General features: G+C 33.4%; 2 protein-coding genes across 11 annotated transcripts; both read right to left on the bottom strand.

Moving 5' to 3' along the window:
- Positions 1-1,751: 1,751 nt before the first annotated feature.
- LOC130667069 (zinc finger protein 665-like) lies at positions 1,752-12,165 on the bottom strand. 8 transcript variants are annotated; one of them, XM_057468470.1, is made up of 11 exons: positions 11,825-12,165; positions 11,576-11,695; positions 10,354-10,459; positions 9,168-9,614; positions 8,210-8,745; positions 7,982-8,123; positions 7,314-7,891; positions 6,929-7,194; positions 5,562-5,783; positions 5,103-5,488; positions 1,752-5,022 (listed from the first exon to the last, which is right to left on the bottom strand). In XM_057468470.1, the coding sequence occupies exons 3-11, from the start codon at positions 10,402-10,404 to the stop codon at positions 4,546-4,548; spliced, it is 3,105 nt and encodes a 1,034-aa protein (XP_057324453.1). In that variant the 5' UTR covers positions 10,405-10,459; positions 11,576-11,695; positions 11,825-12,165; the 3' UTR covers positions 1,752-4,545. The 8 variants fall into 8 exon arrangements, with proteins under 8 accessions (XP_057324453.1, XP_057324451.1, XP_057324457.1 ...); XM_057468468.1 differs by lacking the exon at positions 11,576-11,695; XM_057468474.1 differs by lacking the exon at positions 9,168-9,614 and having other exon boundaries at positions 11,825-12,164.
- Positions 12,166-12,336: 171 nt separating this feature from the next.
- On the bottom strand, positions 12,337-26,889 carry LOC130667071 (uncharacterized). 3 transcript variants are annotated; one of them, XM_057468478.1, is made up of 5 exons: positions 20,286-20,772; positions 14,479-14,797; positions 14,241-14,393; positions 13,972-14,116; positions 12,337-13,548 (listed from the first exon to the last, which is right to left on the bottom strand). In XM_057468478.1, the coding sequence occupies exons 2-5, from the start codon at positions 14,655-14,657 to the stop codon at positions 12,916-12,918; spliced, it is 1,110 nt and encodes a 369-aa protein (XP_057324461.1). In that variant the 5' UTR covers positions 14,658-14,797; positions 20,286-20,772; the 3' UTR covers positions 12,337-12,915. The 3 variants fall into 3 exon arrangements, with proteins under 3 accessions (XP_057324461.1, XP_057324462.1, XP_057324460.1); XM_057468479.1 differs by lacking the exon at positions 20,286-20,772 and adding an exon at positions 17,845-17,965; XM_057468477.1 differs by lacking the exon at positions 20,286-20,772 and adding an exon at positions 26,595-26,889 and having other exon boundaries at positions 12,338-13,548.
- Between the last annotated feature and the right edge of the window lie 159 nt (positions 26,890-27,048).

Genomic DNA, 27,048 nt, shown 5'->3' with positions numbered 1-27,048 from the left:
ATAGATAATCATCTCCACCCATGTCCACCCATCTCCACCCAATCCTCATATAGATCTGAACTCAGAAAATAAATTTTTTCTAGGACTCCATAGGGCTTTTCCTACTACAGGACACTATAAGGAACAAAAAACGTTTATATTGTGTTGGGTTATTCCCAACAGGGCAAGAGTTATGGGCTACTCTTCATCAGAATACATTGTAGCTTCTCCACCCATGTCCACCCATGTCCACCCATCCTTATATGGGTCTAAACTCAAAAAATAAATTTTTCTCAGGACTTGTTGTGGTCTTTCCTACTACAGGACACTATAAGGAACAAAAAACGTTTATATTGTGTTGGGTTAATCCCAACAGGGCAAGAGTTATGGGCTACTCTTCATCAGAATACATTGTAGCATCTCCACCCATGTCCACCCATCCTTATATGGGTCTAAACTCAAAAAATAAATTTTTCTCAGGACTTGTTGTGGTCTTTTCTACTACAGGACACTATAAGGAACAAAAAACGTTTATATTGTGTTGGGTTATTCCCAACAGGGCAAGAGTTATGGGCTACTCTTTATTAGAATACATTGTGGCATCTCTACCCATGTCCACCCATGTCCACCCATGTCCACCCATCCTTATATGGGTCTAAACTCAAAAAATAAATTTTTCTCAGGACTTGTTGTGGTCTTTCCTACTACAGGACACTATAAGGAACAAAAAACGTTTATATTGTGTTGGGTTATTCCCAACAGGGCAAGAGTTATGGGCTACTCTTCATCAGAATACATTGTAGCATCTCCACCCATGTCCACCCATGTCCACCCATCCTTATATGGGTCTAAACTCAAAAAATAAATTTTTCTCAGGACTTTTTGTGGTCTTTCCTACTACAGGACACTATAAGGAACAAAAAACGTTTATATTGTGTTGGGTTATTCCCAACAGGGCAAGAGTTATGGGCTACTCTTCATCAGAATACATTGTAGCATCTCCACCCATGTCCACCCATCCTTATATGGGTCTAAACTCAAAAAATAAATTTTTCTCAGGACTTGTTGTGGTCTTTCCTACTACAGGACACTATAAGGAACAAAAAACGTTGATATTGTGTTGGGTTATTCCCAACAGGAGCAAAGTTATGGGCTCCTCTACACAGAATGCAACAGACAGAGGCATCTTCCCCCATTCGCAAATAGATCTGAACTCAAAAATAGTATTTTCCGTAGGCCTTTTTTTGGTTTCTTCTACTAGAGGACATCATAATGAACAAAAAATATTTATATTGTGATGGGTCATTCCCAACAGGAGCAAAATTATGGGCTACTCCTCATAGGAAGGCATAAATAGGCTCATCCTCATTTACTCTTATTTATCCTCATTACTCCAATCCCACTTACCCAGATTTTGATCAACTAAAATCCCAATGGGAAGCGTTTTTTTTTAAATAGATCCAACTTACCCAGTATAATTTTATTGGGCTTTTGATCGAAATATTCCGAGTAAATACAGATACTCTGGCAATGATAATCCAGTCCTGCATTATTAAGCTCTTGGATTAAGCAACTGTCCTCAAATAATCAGTCATAAATTGCGAAATCATGTGTGAAGGGGATCCATCTTAAAAGTCACTTCTTATCAGTATTTTAGGTAATCAAACTCTGTAACGGAATGTTCATAAAGATAATTTTGTTTCAATGAGATCTACCCAAAATATTTATCCATCTGGACGTGGATAGTGGAGCAGAATCAATTATAATTTTGTTCAGGTTTAATTAAATGTATTTTAAGGAAATGAAACATGATACACTTTTTTTCACATTTAACATAACACCAGTGTATATTGCGTCACAATTTTTTCTTATTTGATACATAATATTACAATGGTGCATAATAAAATTCTATACATATTAATTTCTAGTTCTATTTAAGGGTAAATCATATCAATTATGTTTACTTTTTTTTTACATTGTTTTATATTTTGTTTTAATTTCCATCACCCTGTTTCTCTCCAAGCCGAAGCGCGACCCTCTACAGACAAAGAAAATATTTTTTAAAATCAATAATAAATAAAATAAAAAATAAAAAAAAACAACACACATTTGTTCCATTGTTAACAAACAATTTATAAATTCGCTTCGTCTTGCAAAGAATTAATAATTTAAATTTAAATTTGATTTTTTTTTCCTCTACACTTTATTTTATAACTAATTAATAATCCAAATAAAACTCATTTAGACAAGCACAAACTCATATCTAAAAGCAAGAAACAAACTTGATTTTACATTTTATAACATATATTGTTATATTTAATATAAACATTAATTCTATTCGTTTATTATTATTATTAGTTAGATTAATAATTAGTTTTATTTTTGTTATCTTAGTATAGTAGATAAAGTCTACATCAGGAGACATCTAGTTATTTTACTTTTTTTTTAAATTTATCTTTAGTGTGTGCTTGTGTATTCGCAGGTGACGGACAATATCTCAATCTGAATAATATTTTTAAATTTAATATAAAACGCTCATCGCGTGACTTCAGAGATTTTCTTTCTAGACTATTATTATTATTACTATTTTTTTTTTTAACCATTTAACGATGGATATTTTTCTCTTTCAATCTTACACATTTACATAATATATACCGCACACAAATATATATACATATATATATTAGAATGTACGAATTGTACTCGAATCAATCGAATCGAATATAAATCAGACATCAGACGAATTTAAAATTATAAATTAATCGGGCTAATAATTAAAAAAATACTTTTTACAAAAAATGCGCGTATCAATTTCAAAATTTTTTAAATGCGCATTTTTTTTTAATTTAATTTTATTAATTATTTACTCGATTTACTCATAATTTTAAATTTATCTGATGTCTGCTACATTCACATATAATTTGTAATTTTTCAAATATAATTTGAATAATATATATTATATATATACCCCTAATATATATTAATTCATATACATGCATATATTTATATATGTACGGTATATATTAGCAACCTGCGCTTTGATTTGTTGGCATTTTTATTTCGCTTACATATTTTTCAATGCGACATTACATTTTCTTTATCATACTATCAATAATATATACATATATATGTATATATTTATTGTGGTTATTTAATTTTTATACAAAAGAAGTTGTCGTATAATTTGAATATTTTTACTCGTTTTATCATGTCATTATTATTTGGTTAATTGTATATATTTATAGTACGTGTTGATACATTTATATTGCTCACACACTAACGTTTAATATTATTATTTTAATTATATATAATAATCCATATTAATCTATATAATTCTAACTGGGTAATTGAGGCCCGTTGAAAAAAATGACACGTAAAATAAACTTTATAAATCCCTTCCGTGACTAAATTATAATAATAATAATAATTGTGTAACTAATGTGTGCAAGCACAGGTTAATTAAAATTTATATTTAATATATAATACATAAATATATGTATACTTAAATTTTAATTTTAATTTATCCTAATATATGTTTATGATACACAATTGCGACGCTCACATGCCTGACATGTAACTAAAGCTTTTTAATTATAAATCCAACTTTTATTAGCGTCAATTTTATTTATAAACAAAAGGAAGAATCCTTTTATCTCAATGACACAGCACATACACTTGCGCTTATATTTATATTTATATATATTTATAGTTTTAACATAAATCTTTATGTTCTAATATAAAATACGTGACCCCTCTGCGCTTTTCACTAGCATTTAAAAAAGAAAGAACAAAGTATTGTTTAAAACAATTAAAATATAGCAAACAATAGTTTGTTTATGAACGATAGATTAAAAATTCGCAGGTGGATGACTCTATTAACCAGCTTTAGTACACGTAAGCAGCCGAATAATATTGCACTCGGACGTATAACAGCTAAAATCACTTAAATTAAACTCTTTTAGCGTCTAATTTAACAGATGGTGGCTTACACTTTATCTACACTCATCTCATCCCATTCTTCTTTCATCACACATATGTATTTATGTATATATAGATATATATAAACTATTTTAACAAGATAAAAAATAAATTTTAAATTAATAAGACATTACTAAGTCGCTTTCTTTATCTTTTATGGAAAAAATAAAGAAAGAAACATAATTATGATAATAAAATATTTAACCACTTAGTTTACAATAATAATAATATATATGTTGATTGGAAAAAAAGTCAAGTTTCATTAATTATTAACTCAACTTTTTATGCTGGTTGTTTGCAATTAATCGCGATAGCCGCCAAATTCAAATCGTCAAATCTTAGTCGTTTTCTTACAAACAATAACTAATCAATGCGTCATATATTTTTTGTTTATCAACTGATGTGCTGATAAATCATAAAATGATTAACAAATTTCTCGAGAGAATAATCACTATTATTATTAGTATTATCATTATCATTAATATTATTAATATTATTATTATTATTATTAGTATTAATATTATTATTCTCATTTAAATTCGTAATGTTTGATCCGATTGGCTTATCATTGCTCGCCGATTGGTCCATTCAATACGATGTAAGAACGCCCGGTGGGGTTGGTACGACAACGGTGTGCTGGGGAACAACTGGAGGCGCGGGTGGAGCAAGAGGATGCCCGACAAGAACAGCCGCTGCTGTGGGTATCGGTAGCACACCTGGTTGGGGAATCGCTGACGGAGTGGTAACTTGGGTCGGCGGGCCCTCGGCTGCGTGTTTTCTCAAGTGTCTCAGCATGTTGCCTTTCTCGACGAAGGTCTTGCCGCAGTCAGGACAACTGTGAGGCCGCTCGTCTGAGTGTGAACGTCGGTGAGAAACCAAGTGGCCTTTGCACATGAAATCTTTCGGGCAAAGGTCGCAGCGGAAAGGACGCTCAGCGTTGCTGCCTTTGTTGTGTGACCGCATGTGGAAGAGCAAGTTGCCTTTTAAGGGGAAGCTTTTGCCGCACTCGGTACAGACGAATGGACGTTCACCGGTGTGACAGCGCATGTGATTTACCAGGTGCTCCTGTTAATTTATTTTATTATTATTATTATTTATTTCCTTCAAATTTATTTAATAATTTTTTTATCGAATTATTTATTTACCTTGCGAGTAAATGGTTTAGCGCAGACATTGCAACAATGAGACGAGTCGCCAGTATGCTGTCGTAAATGATTGTTGAGATGTTCCTTTCTCGTGAAGGTTCGCTGGCAAAACTCGCATCTGTGCGGTGACTCGCCGGTGTGGATTCTGACGTGATTCGTCAAATGCTCTTTGCGTGTGAATGATTTAGAGCAAAAGTGACATCGATGAGGTGACTCGCCAGTATGTTGACGTACGTGATTTGTCAAATGCTCCTTGCGCGTGAAGGACTTGGTGCAGTACTGGCACTTGTGCGGTGACTCACCCGTGTGCTGTCTTACGTGATTAACCAGATGGTCTTTACGCGTGAAAGCTTTTGGACAGTACTGACAACGGAATGGAGTTTCACCTGTTAAATATTAACAATATCATTTACTGTTGTACTTAACATCTAAATTATTATTTGCTAATAATATTCTCACCGGTATGCTGACGAATGTGGTTGACAAGATGTTCCTTTCTGGTAAATGATTTAGAGCAGAAGCCGCATCTATGCGGAGACTCACCCGTGTGCTGACGTACATGATTCAATAAATGTTCCTTTCGTGTGAATGTTTTAGAACAAAAGTCACACCGATGAGGTGTCTCGCCCGTGTGCCACATTATGTGGTTCGTAAAATGTTCCTTCCTCGTGAACGACTTGCCTATTTTATCATAAATAAAAATATATAAATCATTTTCACTGGAAAAAATAAAAAAAATAATAACAATAATTATTAAAATAGAGAAAAAAAATTTTTTTTTTTATAAAATGCCAAGTCACGCGGATGATTAAAAACTACAATCAATTTTTTAAAAATAAAAATGTACATTTTTATTTAATGGTTGGTTGCGTACTACCCAATTGTATTAAAGATCGATTTAGTACGACTTAATAGAACAATATTATATGACCTGGATCAAATGACTAAATTGTTTACGCTACAGTGAACCAGGAAATGATAATTCGAACGGAACTGCCCGAAACTGATAGCCCCAAAAAAATTAAATGATAAAAAAAACTATACATAAATTTAAAAGTTTACTAACCACTGAGATTAACAAAGTAATATGTCATTTGATAATAATTTTAAAAAACAACAAAACAATTGTCTTAGCAGATAACAAAAATAAAATTTAAATTTTTACCGCGAAAAATAAACAGATAAATTTTTGTTTGAGTATCGAAAAAAAAAAAAAAAACAATAACAAATATATTTTAGGAAGACGCGGTTGAGTGAGTCACGAAGACGAAGGCACCTCGATATCTGGGGGTCGCTGAAAGACAGAAATATCGGGGAGGTGGTGGTGCTGATAATGTCTTGTTGGAATGAAATGCGCGCGACCCGCAAATTCAAGGGGGCGGTTACCCGCGATGCGCGATCAATTCTCGCGTATTTTATTTCAACGCGTCTTTACACCCACTTGTATTGCAATGGGTGGGTGCATTTGTACTGTTGATAATTTATGTATTTAGCTCCTAAAAAGTTAAATGACAACACTGGTCGCACTAGCGCCCACTACCTTGATAATGAGTTTCCGTCTTCTTGACTTTTTTAAAATAAAATATTATTAAATAATCAGTTAATTAATTTAACGAATGGAATCATCCGTCTGGGTGACAGCTTGATAAATTCAATTGAAAGAGTACATAATATATGTATTGTATGTACGTAATTGTGTTCTGTCAGCTGTAGACATAAATATTGATCATAATAGTCTGAGCCTAATTACGGCGTAAAAGGCAATCAAACGACTATTAATAACTTTGGTAGGCCATAATAAGGATGGGATATGATTAGCGACTTACCGCAAATTTCGCAGCGGAAGGGCGTATCATTGGTGTGTGAACGCATGTGATTTGCCAAGTGTTCTTTACGAGTGTACTTTTTGCCGCACATCTGACAATGATGAGGTGTCTCACCAGTATGCCACATTACGTGATTCATAAAATGTTCTTTACGAGTAAAACTTTTCTTGCAGATGTCACACCGATGTGGAGTTTCACCGGTATGTTTTCTCACGTGGTTCACCATGTGTTCTTTACGCGTGAAGGTCTTTGCGCAGTATTGACATCTGGAAATTATTTAATTATCATTATCATTATCATCATCACCATCGCCATCAGTGTTGTATAATTACTGGTGGTACACTTAATTATCTAAGTATATTTACTTTAGGGAAGTAAAAAATACCTGTAAGGTGTTTCGCCCGTGTGACAGCGCGTGTGATTATCCAGATGTTCTTTTCTAGCGAAACTTTTGCCGCAAACGGTACAGTTGTAGGGTTTATCAGTGGCGTGACGTTTCATATGCCGTTCGAGAGACGGAGCGTTGGCAAACACGTGGAAGCAGACGGCGCAAGTAAACATTGACCCACCAAGATGGCACTTGCCGTGACGCGTCAGATCATTTGCATTTGAAAATGCTTTGCCGCAAACCTGACAAGTAAACGGCTTTCGCTCGGTGTGGTAACGGCGATGCACTATCAGCTGATACCGAAACTGGAAAATCTTGCCGCAGACTTCGCAGGCATGGCTACCGACGGATACGGGCGAGGCGCTGGGTCCAGGTGTTGCCTCACCGTCGCTCTTGGTAATGTCAAATTTATTAAGCTGGACTTGTTGTGCTAGCGGTGTCCCGTTTTGAATAGTGGTAACAGTTTGGGTCGGCACTGTCCCTCCAACTAAAGTTGTCCCGGCGGCTATTTCACTCTGCAGTTTACCAAACACTTCGTGATAGGCCAGCAGTTGATTTATATCCTCGACATTAACCTACATGTTAACATATATAAATATATTTATCAGGGTTTAATCTTTTTTTTTTTATCATTTTTTACACTCATTGCCAGTCGTTTAAATTACCTTGTACATATTTTGAACCATCTCAACGTTAAGAGTTTTAGCAAGGTCTTGCTCATTACCCGCGCTTATTTTAACTAATGATCCATCTGCTGTTCTGACATCCATCATGTGGCTTCCAGCTTTTAACTCTGGTACTTGAAACCTTGAAATAAATAAATTAACATCATAAAACTTGTGCTGGCTACTTAATATTCATTTTAACAAACAACATTTTAAAGAAATATTTACTGTGTCATATTAAGTTGTCGCAATTCTTTTTCCTTCTCGGGTTTTTCTGGGTTATTTTGGTTGCCATTGTCCGTCCCGGGATTCCCACTGATGTTAACTCCAATTTGCTGCTGTTGTTGTTGCTGCTGCTGCTGTTGTTGTTGTTGTTGTTGTTGTTGTTGCTGCTGCTGTTGTTGTTGCTGCTGCTGCTGTTGCTGCTGCTGCATCATACTCTGTTGTAAATCTTGTGGCTGTTGAAGCTGAAGATCACATTGTACCTGACAGTGCACCTGGCTATCACTGCATCGCTCGGTCGTACAGCTGCCGCCCTCGTCCTTAATCTTATTGTCGTCCCTTTGAGCCGATTGGTTCTGTGCATTCTGTCCAGTGTTTGAGGGGTTCTGGTGATTCTGCATCTGATGATGGGACTGCTGCTGCGATTGGTGCAGCTGTTGCTGCTGAGATTGCATTTGCTGCTGCATCTGAGCGTGGGCTGCCTGAAGATGACTCGGGATATGAGAGCCGTCTAGATTGAGACCAGGAAGAGAGACTGGAATCTACATAAAAATATACGAGTCAATAACTGTTGGAAATTTCTATATCGCAAGTCGATAGCGTTAAATGGTTTTAGTTGGCATGGCGCTATGGTAAAAAATATATTTGTTATTTTTATTAATGAGCTAATAGCAAACGTAAGTCATGCTACAGTTAGACGCTCACAGAAAAGTTCTTAGGATTTTATTATTTTAAAATTTTCTACATGTTTCTACAACTTTAGTCATGCAAATAATAAAAGATCTATTGTATGAACATGACATATGCTCAATTGTTAACTATGTATCTATAAATTTAAACAAATAGTTATACATAAATTAAACACTCTTTACTTTAGATAACAAACTAATGATTCAGCGGTGCGAGCAAAAAATAACTAAACAAATAATAATAATAAAATTTCGTGCAATCTACACAAACAAACCTGAGCGGTAGACTGTAGGGAAGTATGATGGCCGCTGGTGCTAACCGCAGGTGAGTGGTGATGGTGCGAAGACGTTGTCTGGTGGTGTGAATTAGTAGCCAAGGCCATTTCTTGAGACAATGAAGATCCTTCTTTTGAGGAAGAAGAAGAAGGTGGTCCACCGACACCAACAGATCCACCACCTCCAGCTCCTCCGGCACTCCGGAAGTTATGATGATGGTGAGAGACCGACACCTGGGGTAGTGATCCAGGTAGTGATCCAGGAAAGAAATTGAGGAACCAGAATTTTGCCGGAGTTAGCGAGGAGGCGGCGGCTAACGCTACAGCTGTACCTACACGCAGGTCCGCGGACGAGTGCGGGACTGTACTCCCTACATTCCCGACACTCGTGGCGGCAGCCAAACCACCCGGATAAGAAGGGCGACTGCTTTGACCCGCGTTTACTTCCTACCAATATACATTCCAACATTTGTACAACATTTAGGTGGCATGCAGTGCGCATGCAACGGGCCAGCTCCAATCAACAAATGCGCCGACTTCCGGAGATCATCGGTCTCTTTTTTTTTTTTTTGTTATTCTATTTTATTTTGTTTTGTCTTTTTGTTTCCATTTAACTTTTCATATTTTCTCTTCTCGAGCACTTCATACTCGCAGTTTACAAATCTACATGTTGACATTGTTTGCTGATACTTGAAGCTAGATGACTGTTATTTTTTTTTTTCCGAGACATTTTATGAGTGCAATTCTACTTAACGTATCACTAGGTCAATTTAGACGTTTAATTAAAAAAAAAAAAAATCTCAAGCAGTAAAAGTTTAATCAACTACACATTGAATATAAATTGAGTAATTATTTAAAGTAGATTACATGTATCAGCTAAAAAAAATCATTCGCCGCTTGCAGCAACACTTACTCGTACATTAAATAAAAATATAATAATAAACTTTAAGAATTATTTAAAAAAGCAACAAACATTCGCAGCAATGAAAAATGAACCATTGCTTTGTTTGTGACATTTAAATATTTAAAAAAATACTAAAAGCTAAAGATTTAATAACAAGTTTATTCATCAGGCCAAATAGATGAACAAAACAAAATAATAAAATAATAAATAAAAAATAAATAAATAGCGCATTTGTAGTTTGGGAAGAGTCTGGTAATGAATAAGTTTATTTTCAGTCCTTACCTCTTGCTGTGCCTGCGTGGTCGCTGGCAGTGCATGCTGTTCACTGTTCATCTTTGTTCAATAAAGAGCCCACATAAATCTCTTTTGGTACTCGTCATTTTTCATCCTGTAATTAACAGAAAATAAATCAATTATTCACACAAAGACATCAGTGTTGCATAACAATACTTGTCAAGTAATTAATTAAAGCAACAAACTTAAGTAGAAAAAAAATATAAACAGCAATAAATCACGGATTTAAATATGATAAGAGTGATTTTCTTCCACTGTAAGATGAATTTAACCTCAAAACAATCCGTAAAATCTTAGTGACAATCGGTTTAATTTTTGAATCGCATTGACACTAGGTCGCAATCACCATCGGATTTAAATGTTTAATTAAAATCTGTAAAAATCAATAATTGTAAATAAATAATCACCGCTTCCAGAGCAAGACCGTGAGTCATCGTCAGAGCGACAAAGGCCTAAATTACACGGACAGAATGTTGGATTTAAATCCACGGCACTCCCGATTCCCGATAATTTAACAACAATTATTACAACACTTACTTTACTACGTACTTATTATATCCATGTAAATATATGTATATTAAGTATGATAACAAGGCTGTACCAGTATATTATTATTATTATTTTTAAATATCCAAGGACACGCCTGTATTACGTCCACCAGGAGTTATTGCTCGCACATATGACGCGTAAATTATCGCGAGCGAGTCGTGGAACGAGGACAAGGGGCCAACAAGATGGACGGTTGCTACGGGTGGACTTACGTACAAATGTTAAACTGCGATGACGAAGACGACGACGACGACGATGATGATGATAGAGAATAGTGATTTTAAAAAAAGGATTAAAGTGCTGGTGATAGTCAGGCAGTTCCTGAGCTAGCTGTCGGGTTTTAAAAATGTTCACTCACGTGGTGTAAGGTGCCGTAGTTTAACGTGGGTTCTTGCATCTTGCTCTCTGGTTACGAGTCTTGTACCCCGTGCCGATGGTATACCGAGAAGATATATATTATATATTCCTACTGTCGACTGTATACACACTTAGTATTACAGAATAGAGGAGCTGCGAGCTCAACGGCGCGTCCCGACGCAAGAGGGGCAGAGGACGCGTCTCAACTCTTTTTATATATACATATACATATATATGATGTTATCCCCTTCCTTGTTACTCCATTTTACTTAACAATATGATGTATATAGTATATAATATGTACCCGAACGATCAATCTCTCCGTCTCGCTCTCGCTCGAGCTCCTGGTCCTCACACTCTTACTATTACTCTCACTCTTTTAAGGAAACTCTCGACGTCTCACCACCGCTGGGCGCTGGGTATCCTACAAAATTTAATCCAGCACAATAATGGCCACGCAACTGTTGCCCGTCTTCACTATTTATATTTATATATATAATTTTTTATCGGTACTCCTATAACTATTATTATTTAAATGGGTTATGATAATTACCAGACTAGATGGTGGTTCCTGATGCCCACGGGCTCTGGGTTACGACAATAATTATTATTTATTTAAAGGAGCACACCAATGAGTTTACTGAAAATATTACTACTGTCATGGCTGTTCCTCGCACTTCCCCGCTGACACTATGGCCGGTTGCGCAGATCGCACTGCCGATGTCGATACTTTTTTTTTAAATTACGATTGATTACTTCACTGATTACGTTTTTTTTTTGATACTACAATTAAATAAAACGAAACTAACTTGGATGAGTCGAATTTCACTAATTTTTATGACAAATTAATTGCTTATCTTTGTTTTAATTATTGGATGTGACGAATACGGCGGGACAAGGCGGGCGGGGACTTTGAGTGCGCGCGCATCCGGATACCGCGGTTTTGATTTGACTTACTTTTAAATTACGCGGGAATTTTAAACCGCTAGATTTAAATTCAAGACAAGGCATTTATTTGGTGAAATAAATAATTTTTATAAAGATTGTACGCATATATTATATATATATATTTATATATTTAAAATTACTTTGTTCTTATCTATTTATTTACATGAATTTGTACAGTCAGACTCAATAAAAGTCTTAATAATATTTAATTATTACATCTATGTACTTTTAATTCTGCAATACTATTTTTTAAAATCTCTCATTCTTTTTAAATCCACTGGGTTTTCTTATTTTTTTTTCTTTTATTATTCTCTCGTATTTTTATTTTTATTTACATCAAAAGTATAAATAAATTTTTTCTTTACATTTTTAACGCTGACTAGCGCAGATTGCAGACGCCGATAGTAATTGACAATAACTAATTATGTAATAACAATTTTCGATAACGATAAAATAATAAAAAAATTATACAATTTGGTTTGTTTACAAAAATTTATCTACAGTTACAATTGTTTATTTTTTTTCTTTTTATCTCAGTCAATAATTTATGCGTGACTTAAAAATAAATATTTAAAAAATAAGTTGTAGAAAAAAAATGTTATTTCATAAATGAAAATAAAATAATTTAATAGAAATGCATCTTAAATTATTTATATTTAATTGTAATAATAATTAAAATAATAATAATAATTGGTATCATAACTCTGTGGTAATTTCATCCTGCGGTCTGAACCCGAGAATCGTGAAGTCGTCAATGAGGTAGTCCCTTCCAGGTGCCCAGTCATTCAATATCGTGTAATTAGTTGCTTCAATCGTGGTTTGGAACTCCCACTGGGGATTGAGATCACGATTGAGACCATTGCACTCTGTTTCAGCACAAGAGACACTGCTGTCACCCGGCACAGCCGTTAAATTACCAGGTAAATATGTATGATTAAATGCCGATATCCCGAGCTCCTGCAGGTGAGTCGACGATGAGGTCCGTCGCTTTTGGTTAGCAAAGACCAGGGGCGTCGTCTGCCCGACGGTGGAACCGGACGGACTCAATTTGTCGTTGTAGACAATACAACTGTTTTGACCTAAACTAGAACCTATTGGACTGTCTTTGATATATCCGAGACTGGAGCTCGCGGGACTTATACTAGACTTATCGCTAGCTTGGAAGGTCGCTAGCGGCGCATTTGCCTGGAATGTCGTGAGATTCGTCGGTGTCGATCTTAGCTCATATGCCTGCGACGATGCCTGAGTTATCGCTATCTGCTGGGGCGACGTTGGTGTCAGCTGACTCACTGGTCCCGGTTGCTGGAGAAACGTTACCAGCTGAGCCACCTACAATAACACCGACCGATTATTCATCAGTATTTTTGTTCTTTTGTTCCATTATTCTATTCATTTTTTTACTCTAGGATCGAGTAAAAAAAATCAGACGGAAAATTTGAGATCATAGAGTACAATAGGGATTTAATAACAACACATAGGTTTAAGTGAGCTAAGCGTGATGTAATATTAATGAAAAACGCCCTATGAATAGTATAAAGTCATCGGGGTGTCGTGTTGAAACACTCACCAAACTGTCTGATCGACTGGCGTGCGAACAAGCGAACAAAGAAAATACGTGAGAGAGAAAGATAAAGACTGTTAGTAAAAATATTAATTGTGATTATTGTTATTATTATTATTATTATATAGTATATAACAGTGATGTGTAATGTTAATAATTGTCTCGTAACCAGCAATAACCTGGTCGTTTACCTCTGGTGAAGTGTGCTTCTTGTAACGTCTCAGCAAACGTTCAGCCCAAGCCAGCAGCCGCTGCCAATCGTCTGGTGGCAAATATATATCCTCGTCTTTTCTATTTACGAGAACTAGGATCCTCGCGAGGTCACGTAGTACGGGTCTAAAAAAAAATTGCATGTCATATTTATTGTTGTTGTTAATGATAACGAGGATTTAACGAGTCGACGTAAAAAGAAAAAAAATTAATGATAATGATTATAATAAATAAAAAAAATTGATTATACCTGTAAGCTTGTACACCAACAGCACCATCGCCATTACTACCAGAGTAATACAATTCTCTTACTTGTCTCCTCGTGTCGTTGAGCATCGCAAGAAAAGTGTTGGCTTCTCCTCTCAATGTGGCGAGATGCTTGAGAAATTCTCGCCTCTCGGCACTGAAAAAACATTTAAATAAATAAAACGCGTTCATTCATCACTCGTCAACATGAAATTGTAATTTTTATCTGAGTATAAAAATACCTGTCCTCATATTGCCGTATTAATTTTGCGGCCTTCTTCTTGCGACGATGAAGAACAATTGCACCGCATAGAATAATAAATATACATATCGTCGCCCCGGATATTATACCGACGAGGATGGCGACTTGGCTGCCTGTTAGTCCGAACATGTAACCAGTCTCACGGCATATTCGTCCCATGTATTCAGCCCGCGTTGATCGGTCAGCAATGTGACCTGGTGGACACGTCTCTACACAGTTTCCGCGGTGCAAAAGTCCTGCACACCTCGCGCAAAAATTTTCTCGACACCGTAGACAGCCTTCCTCGGACTCGACACATTCTGGAACAAGAAATTTCATTCTTATTAATAAGCAATAAATAATTATTTCAAATTATGTAGAAATCGGTGGAAAAAAATGACCTAGTAAATATTCATTATCCTAGAAAATGTTTTAATTCTTTGGAGTAATTTATAAAAAAGTTTAAGTGACTGACAAATATTTATTCCTATGACGTATTAAGAATAAAATATTTTATTTTTCATAAATGAAATCCTGATTGATCAACGGTATCAAACCGGGAAACCCATTGAAAGATAGCGAGCGGACCTCCAGTGGACTTTTTAATGAGGGAAAAAACTTGCCGAGCGACTTTAAAATATTATTTATCGTATTCTACATAAAAAATGTTACAGATTTTATCTCGAGATCCCATTCTCAATAGAGCTAGATAAATATATGTTGTGTTATCATAATTACTGTGTTTTTAAATTCTCACGGCTGTTTCTCGGTACAATTACACGGCAACTACTCAAAATAAATAAATATTTTTACTTGCACACATAAGCGTATTGATAGATTTAAAAAGCGTGAAAGTTTGGTAATAAAAATAAAGCCATGTAAATTTAAATTTGCCGTAAGTGCATCGTGGATGTTGTATTAGTTGAGGTATTAAAGTACGTAAAAATTAAAACGTACAAGTAAAGGGTCCAATGACCGGTACGAACAAACTCAGGGGAGCTCTAGCGCGACCGGGGATTATAAAGTTGCGTGTTCGCTCGAGCCTAGCAAAGTTCATGCTGGCGCGTGCACACCGCCATAAGATATATATATATATATATACATCTATATATATAAATAAATAAATACACTTGTATATATTTTTTTTACATTACGTTTTAAATAAATTAGAAGCTACAAGATCCCTTTCATGTATTTTATACTTTTCCATTAAAATTTAATCCCTCTAATGCAATTATAATCTCAATTTAATTAACATTTGAAGTGATAAAATCATAAACTTTAATTAGATAAAAAAATTTTATTTTTTTTTTTACTGGACTTGGGAGTTTTTATTTACACAAAATTTTTAGTGAAAGTACAGAGATTTTATCAATCTTACAAGTGTTGCATTACGCGCATACTAAAAGTTTGATTTTAATTTTTTGAATTTAGATGAGAATGGAAAATTTTCGAGTAAAGTTAAGTCAAGACAAAGTTTAAGTCCGGAGTTATAACAAAGAGTATATAGGACAGAAGAGTAATGACTGAAGGTATAGTTTCTCTGTTAAAGTTCTTTGGCGCGAGTACTCTCTTCCATTCTCATTTAGTCTTCACTTATATCCTTCTACTCACTTCACAACCAGTACAAAGTATAATGTAATATGCTGTAAGTTAAGTAAAGGAACCATTCTGTCTCTTGTCTTTACCCAAGTACTGTGTCCAAGGAATGCGGCTGCCGGTTTCTCGATTATGTGGGTCTCTGGTAAAACATTCTGACGTTTACACTCTCCGGGTTGAGAACACCCGGCTCTTTTTTTTGTTTGTTCAACAATTTTGTTTTTCATCACCAAAACTTAATTGTCACCGTACCCCAGATTCGTCCATCAGAAACTCAACTAATCCACCCATCCATCGTTCAATTATATAAATATCTACCCATGATATCAATCATCATTTAACATTCAGTAATAACTGGGTCACTGCGTGATTTGCTGATTGAATTATTTAAAAATTCATTTGATAATACAATTTATATGAGTAATTGATGAATCCCGTTCGATCGCGTGGTGATTGAAAGAGACATTGAGAAAGTCAAGGCTAAACAAGTTGTGTCCGTAAAGTTGTCATCGTATATATATGGTATCACGATTAAATTTACCTCTAGCCAGTAAACCCGTTAAAGTAAATTAAACCTTAATCTTTACTTTTAAAGACACCATACTTTTATTGCTCTAGTAGACATGATTATCGTCACCAGACTTGCTGCAATTATTCTTGATACTAAATACTCTAGAAAGCTTGTTAACATAAATTTTTAAAATATATGTCATTTGAATGTATGTACACACACTGCCGGACAACAAACGGGATTTTCCTTGTCGTTAAATGGTTCAAGAAAACAGATAATGTTTGTATTTATATTTATATACATATATGTAGTACAATCATTAAAGTTTCAAGTTAATGGAAGCAACACGACATATATATAACCACATAACTTTACATTTTTGAGAAAATTACTTTAGCATTTCCTGTTGGCTGTTATCAGAATAGGGCAGAGATACCGTTTTGGTGACATTAGGGCCAGTTTTGGGCAGCTCAAAAATTTGAAGAAATTGGTGAAGGACACAGTGAAACAACTAATTTTTAAAATGTGTACAAAGATACTTTAAACCCTCTATGACAATGGAAATTTTATTTTATACATTTTTGTTAATAAAAATCAAGTATTAAATGTTCAAAAACGGAGCAGTGGCCACAAACGTCTACTTCTACCCCACACATCGTTGATGTAATTCCCAACAAAAATATGTATCAAGTTTTCCAATGTACCGATTTATTGATAAGTGATAAAATTACAAATTTAAAAAAAAAATTTTCCCGCGTTTTTCAAATGGGAAATCAAAAATTGCGCTAAGGCGGTTATTAATATCAATATTGAGAGCTCAAACTTTGAGTATTTTTTTTTTTCGTCATCTGGAACAATATTTTTTGAAAAAAAAAATAAAAATCGATTTTTTGACAGTCTAATTTATATAGAGAGTTAAGAGATAAACAATGCGCTCAATTATTACGACTCATGACAGATTCGTTTACTATTAATAAATATATAATATGAAATATATACAATATACATGTATATTCTGCGAGGTAAACAATTGAATCGAATTGGAAATAAATAATTTAGAAAAAAAATAGGACAGGTGATTGTGTGCGTGATAGATTGGATGGATGTGAGTTACAGTTATGTCTGCAATGTTAAACGAGCGACGAGAGTAAGAGAGCTTTATGCTATTATTGGTTCAGGTAGGTAAGATTTAATATTATTATAAAGTGGTTTGTTATCTTTGTTGTTATGTCTGTCCGTTGGTGAGTATAAACTTACCTCCAAGACACGTATGTAACAAACAAGCTATTACTCTTGATCATCTCTATCCATCTCTGAGCTATCTGGGAATTTTAATCTTTACAGGCTAAATATTTCACCAGCTACAATGTGCACACACATACATATTGTTCTTTGTAAAATTTATACTATGAGACAAAAAAACTGAGCCGTTGATTTATATCATTAACTCTCTATATAAATATATATACATACATTTTTATTTAGTTAATAACTATTTTTATGACTTTTCTCTGCTGGACTCTGAAATTACAAGATAAGAAGTTAATAAACTATAATTACATAATCAAAATATCGTCAATCAGATTTGCGCCAAAAGAAACGAGTTTACCTCGAGGTAACCAGCCACTTACTCTGTTTTCATGTAAATAAATATATACATATATGTTTATGTAATAATAATTAAGCAGTGATGAATATAAATTGCGTTTAAAAAATTTTAAATCCACGACCTCGCCTACTCTGAGATCGATATGAGTTTAGAGGACCAAAAGCAACGGGATTTGTAGTAAAGTATAGTATAGTAGGCATCTTTGGAGTCTGTATCAGAGATAAAGAATGAGGTAAAAATAAAAAAAGTTATATATATGTATAAGGAAGAGAAAAGTGATAAGAAATAAAAATAAAAAAAATATGAACGAGCAAAGTAAAGGAAGTTTTAAACTAAAACGGGTCGTCGAAAAATTAACGAGCGGAATTGGTAGGCGGAGCGTATGGCAGGCAGATGCTCAAGCATTATTTAACAATATATATATATATATATACATGTATATATGTATTTACGAACAGGACAAGACTCCCGCGTCGTCTCTTAAAAGTGAATAAAGTGCACGATGCATTAATATTCATCCTTGTTCTTTAAATCCTTTGTCTTTTAAAACACACATTGAGCTTTAGATTTATATTTTTTTCACCTTATGTTCTTTTGACTGGCATATGTCGGATTTAGTGGACAATGGAAGAAAGAAATAAAATTTGAGCAAAGGAGGTCAATAAAATAGAGTATCATTACATGACTTGCGAAATATTATACTAGGGTTTTAAAATAATTAGTATTTAAGGAGATTACTCGGGTGTGGTCTGGCTTTTATATTAGTCAGCTAAACTCTGTTTTAGTTTTAGTTTTAGTTTCATTTTAATTTTAATTGCTAAATAAAACCCGATTACTTGTGTGTTCGTATTGTGTTGAGTATAAAGGAGTGTATTGTGTGTTGGTTTAAAATGAAACAAAAGTTATTCAGTAACTTTTAGCTCGAGTGTGAATACATTTAGTATGTACGTCTGAATTTAACAAAACAGTTCAACGACTTGGGTAAAAACATTATTTGCAAGGTCTCAGACAAAAGTAAATACTGTTTATTGTTATTATTTATTTTTTAAATACAGGTCATACCCGAAAAAAAATTTTTCGTCAAAACAATTTTTTCTTAAGTAGTATAGCAATAAAAATTACATATTTTTTTGTTAACTTCATATCTAAGTTGGAAAATAATTTTTTTGACAGAAGAAAATCCAAATTTATTTGCACTCCAAAAAACTCAAAAAAGCAGATCAGCAAATTTCGAGCTGAGTGAGATTTTTTTGATTAATAAAATAAAATTTCCAACGGCGTAATTTCTTGTAAGAAGAAAATATATGACAACATATTTGAAAAAATTATTTTTCTGTCAGTATATTAAATTATTAGACGTATAGTTTATTTTTATTAGACGTACGTCTTATTTTTCAATCTTACGCACTTGATGATATCACATATAACATCATAAGAGTATATATAATTGAATATCATCATTACCACCTTGACGAGGTCCTATTACATCACTCTTTTATTATTATTTATTATTACATATATATTGTGCGTGTGTTTGGCCTTTGTTCTTAATTTCCCATTAAACTATTAACTAAATACTTATTTATCAATGAAACTCAAGGTAGAAAAATATTTTTTCCTTAAATGGAATATATGTAGACAGAAAAAAATAATTTTTTGCCGCAAGAAATTTAATCTCGTCCTCAGAAAATTTTTTTTAAATTTATGATGAAAAAAATTTCCTTGAGCAAGTAAATTGTGACAATTAATATTTAATAATAATAATAATAATAAATAATAACTTTCTAAGTTCACTTTCACAGTCTTAAGACGCAATCAGCATTCTTGTGATGCACTTTAGCTTCACGATGACTTTCCAAAAGAAATAAATATATACAACTAGTTGTATGATCTCGTTATTATTCGTGAAAGGAACGTTAAAGTATAAATCACATTGATATTTTAATAAACATAAACCACCGAAAAATGTTAAAACAACTGGCTCGTGGAGTAAAAAAGTAAAATTAGTGTATAAATTATCATAAAAAATGATACTTTTAATAAATATGAATATGATAAATAAACGGTATACTAATGTAATTTAAATGACCTATTGAAGTAGTAGCAGCAGCAGCAGCATGTTTCTGAGAATGTCAGATAGTGGATACGAGAGTTGGGTCATTGCAATAATAATCTTAGTAGTGTAGTGTAGATAGTTTGTTGGTTTGTTATGCACAGTACGATACGATATGCTTCTTTCCCTCTACTCTCCATTACTCTGTTATTTTATTTTATGCTCTGTACAGCAAACATACTCCACTATATATACCTACAACAGCTTTCCAATAACCTGCGCACCGTTAGAAACAGAGAAACAACCTCGTACACTATTAACTACTTATACCTTTACTTGCTAACACCTCGTTTTATATACATATATATGTATGTATTCCTTATATATATACACGAGCTCTAAAATCAAAAGGTACAACTGAGTAACCACAGAACAACAGCTGAGCTATTTGGTACCTAAACTATTTAACTCCGACTTTAACAACCAAATAAATGTTAACATTTTTAAAAATATTTTTCCTCACATCAGACAGACGAGTACATCCCGACTAGAGCCGTTATCTAACTTTACAGATTGTCTATTGTTGATTACTACCGATGAGTAAGAGTACGTGCTCTTGTATCATGAAAAAAAAAAAAAAAAATAATAAAAGTCATTTTTTTTAAGAGCTTAACATTTTTTTATTACGCTGGTACGTGATTTGGCTTGCATGTAATTATTTTAACGAGACATTTAAATAAAATAACTTTTAAATAATAAATATCAATTAAGATTTATTATACGTTTTGTTATTGTGTTGAGAAAATTTATATATTAGCTAAAGTTACAGTTAACGGTATTAACCGCGACCTTGGTTTTCATTTCAACCACACCTTTCAAGTCTCACTGACGTTTTCAAATAAATAATTATTTTAAATAAAATATTATTGCACTGAGAGGAAAAAATTTTTACAATCATTGCAGGTTTTTACCACTAGAAATTATGCTATTGGAAATTTTATATTCATCATAATTTTACCGAAAAAATTTCAAGGTTTCATTCAAAATTTTACCATCAAAATTACATACAAAATCCATACTCAGGACTTGGTGTTGTGCTCTCTAAACATGAATTAGTGAAAATAAGTAAATATTCACTAATTCCAAGTGCAAGTCGAACCACTAATTTCAAAAAGTGGTTCGTTTGGCACTCAGAATTAGTGAATATTCGCTTATTTCACTTATTCATGTTTAGAGAGTGAAGAAAAATTATAATCGTCTTCAAATTACTTCTAAAAAAGTCCCATAATCATATGTACCTGAAGATCGGAACGTTTTTCACGCAACAAAAATGAAAATAATACATGAAATCTGTGTCTAAAGGTGAATTTGGGGGCAGTTGAGGCTAGTTTGTCATTTTCGGGTGACATGCGAAACATTTCCACAATCTAAATCTAGTAAATTTTTACTTTTCATTTCTTTTTTCTTATTTCGTTCCGCGAAAAACGTTCCGATCTTCAGGTACATATAATCATCCCATCCAAATTCCATTCAAAATTTTTGGAGTAGTGTAAATAAATTTCGATTTTCTTCTGTCAAGAAAATTGTTTTTCGAGCTAGAAATTAAATTAATTATGCAACAATTTTTTTTCATTCATTCCTTGGGAAAATAGACTTTACGAAATAGTTTTTTTCGCTGTATTATTATTATTTACAATGACATTATTAGAACTCTGTTATACCTAAGTAAGTTTTTCTGTAATTATACTTCTGTAAATCGGCAGTATGTAATCTTAAAACTATTATGTGCAACTGTATTCTTTTATTTAATTTTTACAGATTTGGCTGACGATGACGTGATCAACCTCGAGAAGTTGAGAATTTGTTTAAGTGTAACATCTGTCAAATAAAATTCCTAAACATTGGGAATGGGAGTGACCGAAAATTTGCATTCCACGAATATTATCAACCAATCAACCACTACATCACTGCAATTATTGTTATTACCATGTAATAAAAAATTTAAAACCAATAACTATTAATAGCAATAATAATATTTTCAGTTAAATGCATCCGGTAATGTGACCACTGATGACGTATTCCGGGATTACAATCGACAATTCTCATATTATATATATAGATATTATAGTATATAAAATTAAGTATGATAGCAAGTGAATTGAAATAGATGAGTTATTACATTTCCAAGGGAGGATGTGACCGAGTATATTCACGCCGGGAATTGGATCATCAAACGGATAATGCACCCACACGTTGTTACAGGCTTTATTATGCGTTAAAAAAAAAATAATAAACTATATGACTACCTGATGCTTCCGAGCCTTTACTGACTTTGTATTAATACATGTACGAGATAGAAGACAATGAAGATGAAGACGGAGTGAAAAAAGAAGAAAAATCTGAAGTGTGATTAATAATTAATAACTGTTATTATCAGGAAAACTCATAATTGGTTATCTCTATTGCTCTGTGAATAAGTAACGAAATGTAACGATGATGATTATGTGGAGCACTTATATCACTATGTATATATACTATATATACTATGGGTACTTCACATTCCATGTTAGTGATGTAATGAAACGAATTACGATTTAATATAAAGAGGGAGAGAGATGTTACGCTGTGATAATTACTATGTGTTTTGTATTATTGCAAAAGTCCTAGTTTTAATATTATTTTATATTTTATTTCTTTTTTTTTTTTTAATTAATTATTATAACTGAATAGCGAGTTAACAGTTAATTTATTTTTCCAATTGCTTTTGTCTGTATCTTTAATTTACTCTAAAAAAAAAACGTAATTTCTTATTTAAGCTAAATATATAACCGATTAATACAAGCGTTGATTAAACTATTGCACAATAAATTTCTTAATTTATTTAATTATTTTTAAAATCTCGCAATCTGTCAGCATTTGTATTTTTTTTTTCTTCAAGTCGTTAAATTTGAAGACCTTCAATTAATTCAAAGTATTTTATTGTTAAATTTATTATTAAATAAATAATTATTTTAAGATAAAATATGAATAATAATTTGTAGATATTTATTAAATAAAAATATATAGATATGGTGTTGTTTGTACGGGCCGTCTGTTGTCTTCTCACGGGAGAGCAAAGAAGTCGATGATAAAAAATGAAAGATTGTTTTGTGTGAGTGTAAGCGAGGTCAGGGGAGTTCAGTCGACAGTGCCAGGATAATCTGGGTCGTTGTCGTGGTTGTCGTCGTCGTCGTCCAAGTTTTCAGCGAGCAAAATACGAGATAAACCCATTGGGTCAACACACACCATCAAACGACGGGTAGAGAGAGGAACCCGGTGCTCTCCTTCTCAGAATAAACGGTACAGCGATTATAAAACATACCTAATACAAGATATAGGTGACTCTACCTCTACCTCTACCTCTACCTCTAGATCAACATCTACAACAAAAAATCTAACAAACTAGACTCGAAAAAAAAAGTTAAATATTTGTTTTTTTTTTTTATCATCACCCACGAGTTCATGGTTGTCGCCCGTGCCTACAATAAACCCGATTGATATCGCCCACTCATTACTCGCCGATAAACAAACAAATAAAATAAAAAGTCTTTTACTGCTGATCTAAACCCCATGCTCAGCCAGAGATAACAGTGTCTGTGCTAAGAGTAAGAGGCGAATGCTGATGGGATTCCACGTCCAGGCAACTTTAAGTCGTGATCATGACCGCTAACTCAACCAGATTCAGATAGTACACTGATGCTGATGCTGATGGAGATATTCACGTGTACGAAGGACCCGAGCTTAGTTTTTACTCAGTCGACATTTTTTTCTTGAGTTTTTTTCCATGGATTAGGTATCGAGTGGTTTGCGACAAAGACAAGAATTTTAAGCGAGAGTTTTTTCCCGTCCCCACACTACGGGTCACTATTTGACCTGGCATGGACTATCTCATTGTACATGGACACAATGGCAACCTTGACAGCTAGAAAAGTTTCACTAATGTAGTTTAGTGTTGTGTTGTGTTGTCAAGGCGAAGACTAGATGAGATCTACACTAAAATAACATAAATAAAATATATTTTCTTATTTATTCTCCATTAAACCTTGAGTGATGCAACACGTACATGTGATGCAGACATCGGAGCCTCTTGATGAGGGACATGCACACCAATCGGCTGCGGTCAATGTTCGATTGAGGAGATACCTATTATATTATATATAATACGTCGGTATCCCTCTTCACACGTTTAGTTACGTGAATCACCATCATCCACTTTGTCCATTCAGCCCATAAAAGTAATAATCCAATAAAATATTTTCTCCATACCAAGAAAAGTAAAACCTTCTTCACTTCCTTTCTTTTTTTTACAATTCTCGCTTGGGTGGAAAGTATGAAAATTTATTTTATCAACTTGTCAGTTGACAACCATCTAAGTTTTCTAAGGTTTAGATTAGAGAGACCGGAGCAAGATAATTCAGCGACAATTAGACAGTAGGGTGGGCCGAAAATACGCTCTTTTTGAATTTTCATTATTAATACCAAAAATATTTTTCTCTGTACAAAAAAAATTTTAGGTCGATATCTTTTCCTACTTATTTTGATCGGAAATTTAATTCTCTACATGATAGGTCCTATAATAAAATTACGTAAAGTTGATAGTTACTGAGATAATTGCAATTTTGTTCTAAAAAATATAATTTTTCAAGATATTATCACTTTTTCAGGGTAAAATATGAATTTTATCATATAAATTTCATGGAAAAATCAAATTTCTTACAAAATTGGTCTTCTGGTGAAAACTTGAAATTTATAATTATTCAGAAACTGGCAGTTTTATGTTTAGATAGTCACATTTCTCGTTATTTGGTGGTTTTCACCAAGAATTGCTATTATTTTTGTAACTATCAATTTTGAATAAATTTTCACTAGGTCTGTTTTGTAGAAAATTGAATTTCCTACGAAATTTCTATGATAAAATTTATTTTTTACCCTGAAAAAGTAATAATATCTTGAAAAATTTCATTTTTTAGAGCAAAATTGCAATTATCTCAGTAACTATCAACTTTACGTAATTTTATTATTGGACCTTTTTTGTAGAGAATTAAATTTCCGATCAAAATGTGTTGGAAAAAAAATTTTAAACTTCTAACTTTAGCGGGGTTTGGCGAGCCTGATATCAACCTAAAATTTTTTTTGATTTCCGAAAAATTTTTTTTTGTACGAGGAATAATATTTTTGGTATTAATAATGAAAATTAAAAAAAAGCGGATTTTCGGCCCACCCTATTAGACAGGCGTAAAAATATTTAATAGTACAGTAGGCGTGTACTAATTTATTATTTAATTAAATTATTTGAAACTGTAACTGATGAGAGTAAACAAAGAGATCAAGTCTTGAGCGTTATCTCCTTTCACTTGGATTTAAAACTCACTTTATTTTAATTTAAAATATATTTAGCAAATATAGCTGATGCAATTGTTGTTCATGCCGTGAGGATGAAAGAAAGATTTAATATTAAATTAATATAAATGTCCTAGAAAGGCATTTGCGCGCACAGATCAAGATGAACTTGTATCATATATATATATACGTATGTGTTAAAATAAAATTTTTAAGACCGTCCTACATTATTTAAGTTTAATTGCAATTATAAATTATAATAATTAACTTGATCTTTGATCTTGAGTTATGAATTGTGAATATAAATTGCCAAGTGTTGAGGCATCATGAATATACTTCCGTTGGAAACTTTTTATTGTATATTAAACCCGATGTTTCCGAGTCGTAATATAATAAGAAAAAAAAAATTAAAGTAAAGTATTCTATTATAATAATGATGATAATGAAACCCGGAAAAAGGATGCAAGTGGAAGGAAGTGTGCCAAGTAATGTCGCTTCGCATAATTCACTTAGAGTGTAACACGTTTAAAATTAAACCTTATGACTTATTTTCCTACAGTCACTTTGCGGCTTTAGTAAGATAACTAGGAAGTAATTAAATTGGTAAAGATGCCAGAAGAAAATTTATTATTGCTGAGTTTTATTTAAACTCGCTCCAAGTTTTTTGTTAAAGCGGATCCGAGTTGAGGACAACCACCAGAGCCAGACAATTATAATTTCTCTGAATGCATATTACTGCGGTAATTTCCTTTGGCGAATTATCACTAAGAGAAACACGAGACGTCAGCAAATAAAACTGACACTTGGTAATTAATCTTTTCAGGCATTAAACCGACACCTCCAACGACCTGTACTAGTAATAAACACATTCAGCTTAATGTCTCTTTTTAAAAAAATAATTGTTATTGTTGTTGGTGCGAATCAATAAAAGTGAGGGAGTTTTTAAATTTAAATAACAATAGTTACCTTTGAGAGTATCGTTAGTCCCAACAACGTAATCCACAAGGTAGGGTAAAAGAGCAGCACCAAATCTCACCACCGTGGTTAAATTACCCATTTTTTCGTCCACATTATTGTCTAGTTTTTTAAATTTATCTTAACAAATAGCGCGACTGGCTAACGCGTATTTAAATTTTAACGCTGGCACATGTTGATTGTTTGATAAGAGGATACGTGTGACTCTTCTGTGTGTTGTGGGTCTTGAGTCACACGAGAATTGTTTTTTAAAATAATACGGCACAACCTTACGTCTCGACGATCTAAAGAATACTGGAAAAATGTCGGCGTGTTTTTTAAAAAGAAGGGGAAGACGCTGTACCGCGAGTTCTATTGGCGCGAATTCAAACTAATCAGTGGACTCAATTTTCCCGCGTCATATTTAAACTGTAAATACTACGTGACAGCTGTCACAGATAATTAA

The sequence above is a fragment of the Microplitis mediator genome, chromosome 4 (genome assembly GCF_029852145.1).
Source record: "Microplitis mediator isolate UGA2020A chromosome 4, iyMicMedi2.1, whole genome shotgun sequence".
Lineage (NCBI taxonomy): Eukaryota > Metazoa > Arthropoda > Insecta > Hymenoptera > Braconidae > Microplitis > Microplitis mediator.
The sequence above is the reverse complement of the archived record's forward strand: the minus strand, read 5'-3'. Positions and strand labels throughout refer to the sequence as shown.

Bases quoted from the DNA above. Each gene is read 5' to 3' on its own strand.
- LOC130667069 (XM_057468470.1), bottom strand. From the start codon at position 10,404: ATGAACAGTGAACAGCATGCACTGCCAGCGACCACGCAGGCACAGCAA. The intron at 5,784-6,928 runs GTAAGTCGCTAA...ATGATAAAATAG, and splicing joins CTTCCGCTGCGAAATTTGCG to GCAAGTCGTTCACGAGGAAG. The intron at 5,489-5,561 runs GTGAGAATATTA...AATATTTAACAG, and splicing joins CCACATTCGTCAGCATACCG to GTGAAACTCCATTCCGTTGT.
- LOC130667071 (XM_057468477.1), bottom strand. From the start codon at position 26,685: ATGGGTAATTTAACCACGGTGGTGAGATTTGGTGCTGCTCTTTTACCC. The intron at 14,798-26,594 runs GTAACTATTGTT...TTCTTGTTCCAG, and splicing joins GACTAACGATACTCTCAAAG to AATGTGTCGAGTCCGAGGAA. The intron at 13,549-13,971 runs GTAAACGACCAG...GTGTTATTGTAG, and splicing joins AGAAGCACACTTCACCAGAG to GTGGCTCAGCTGGTAACGTT.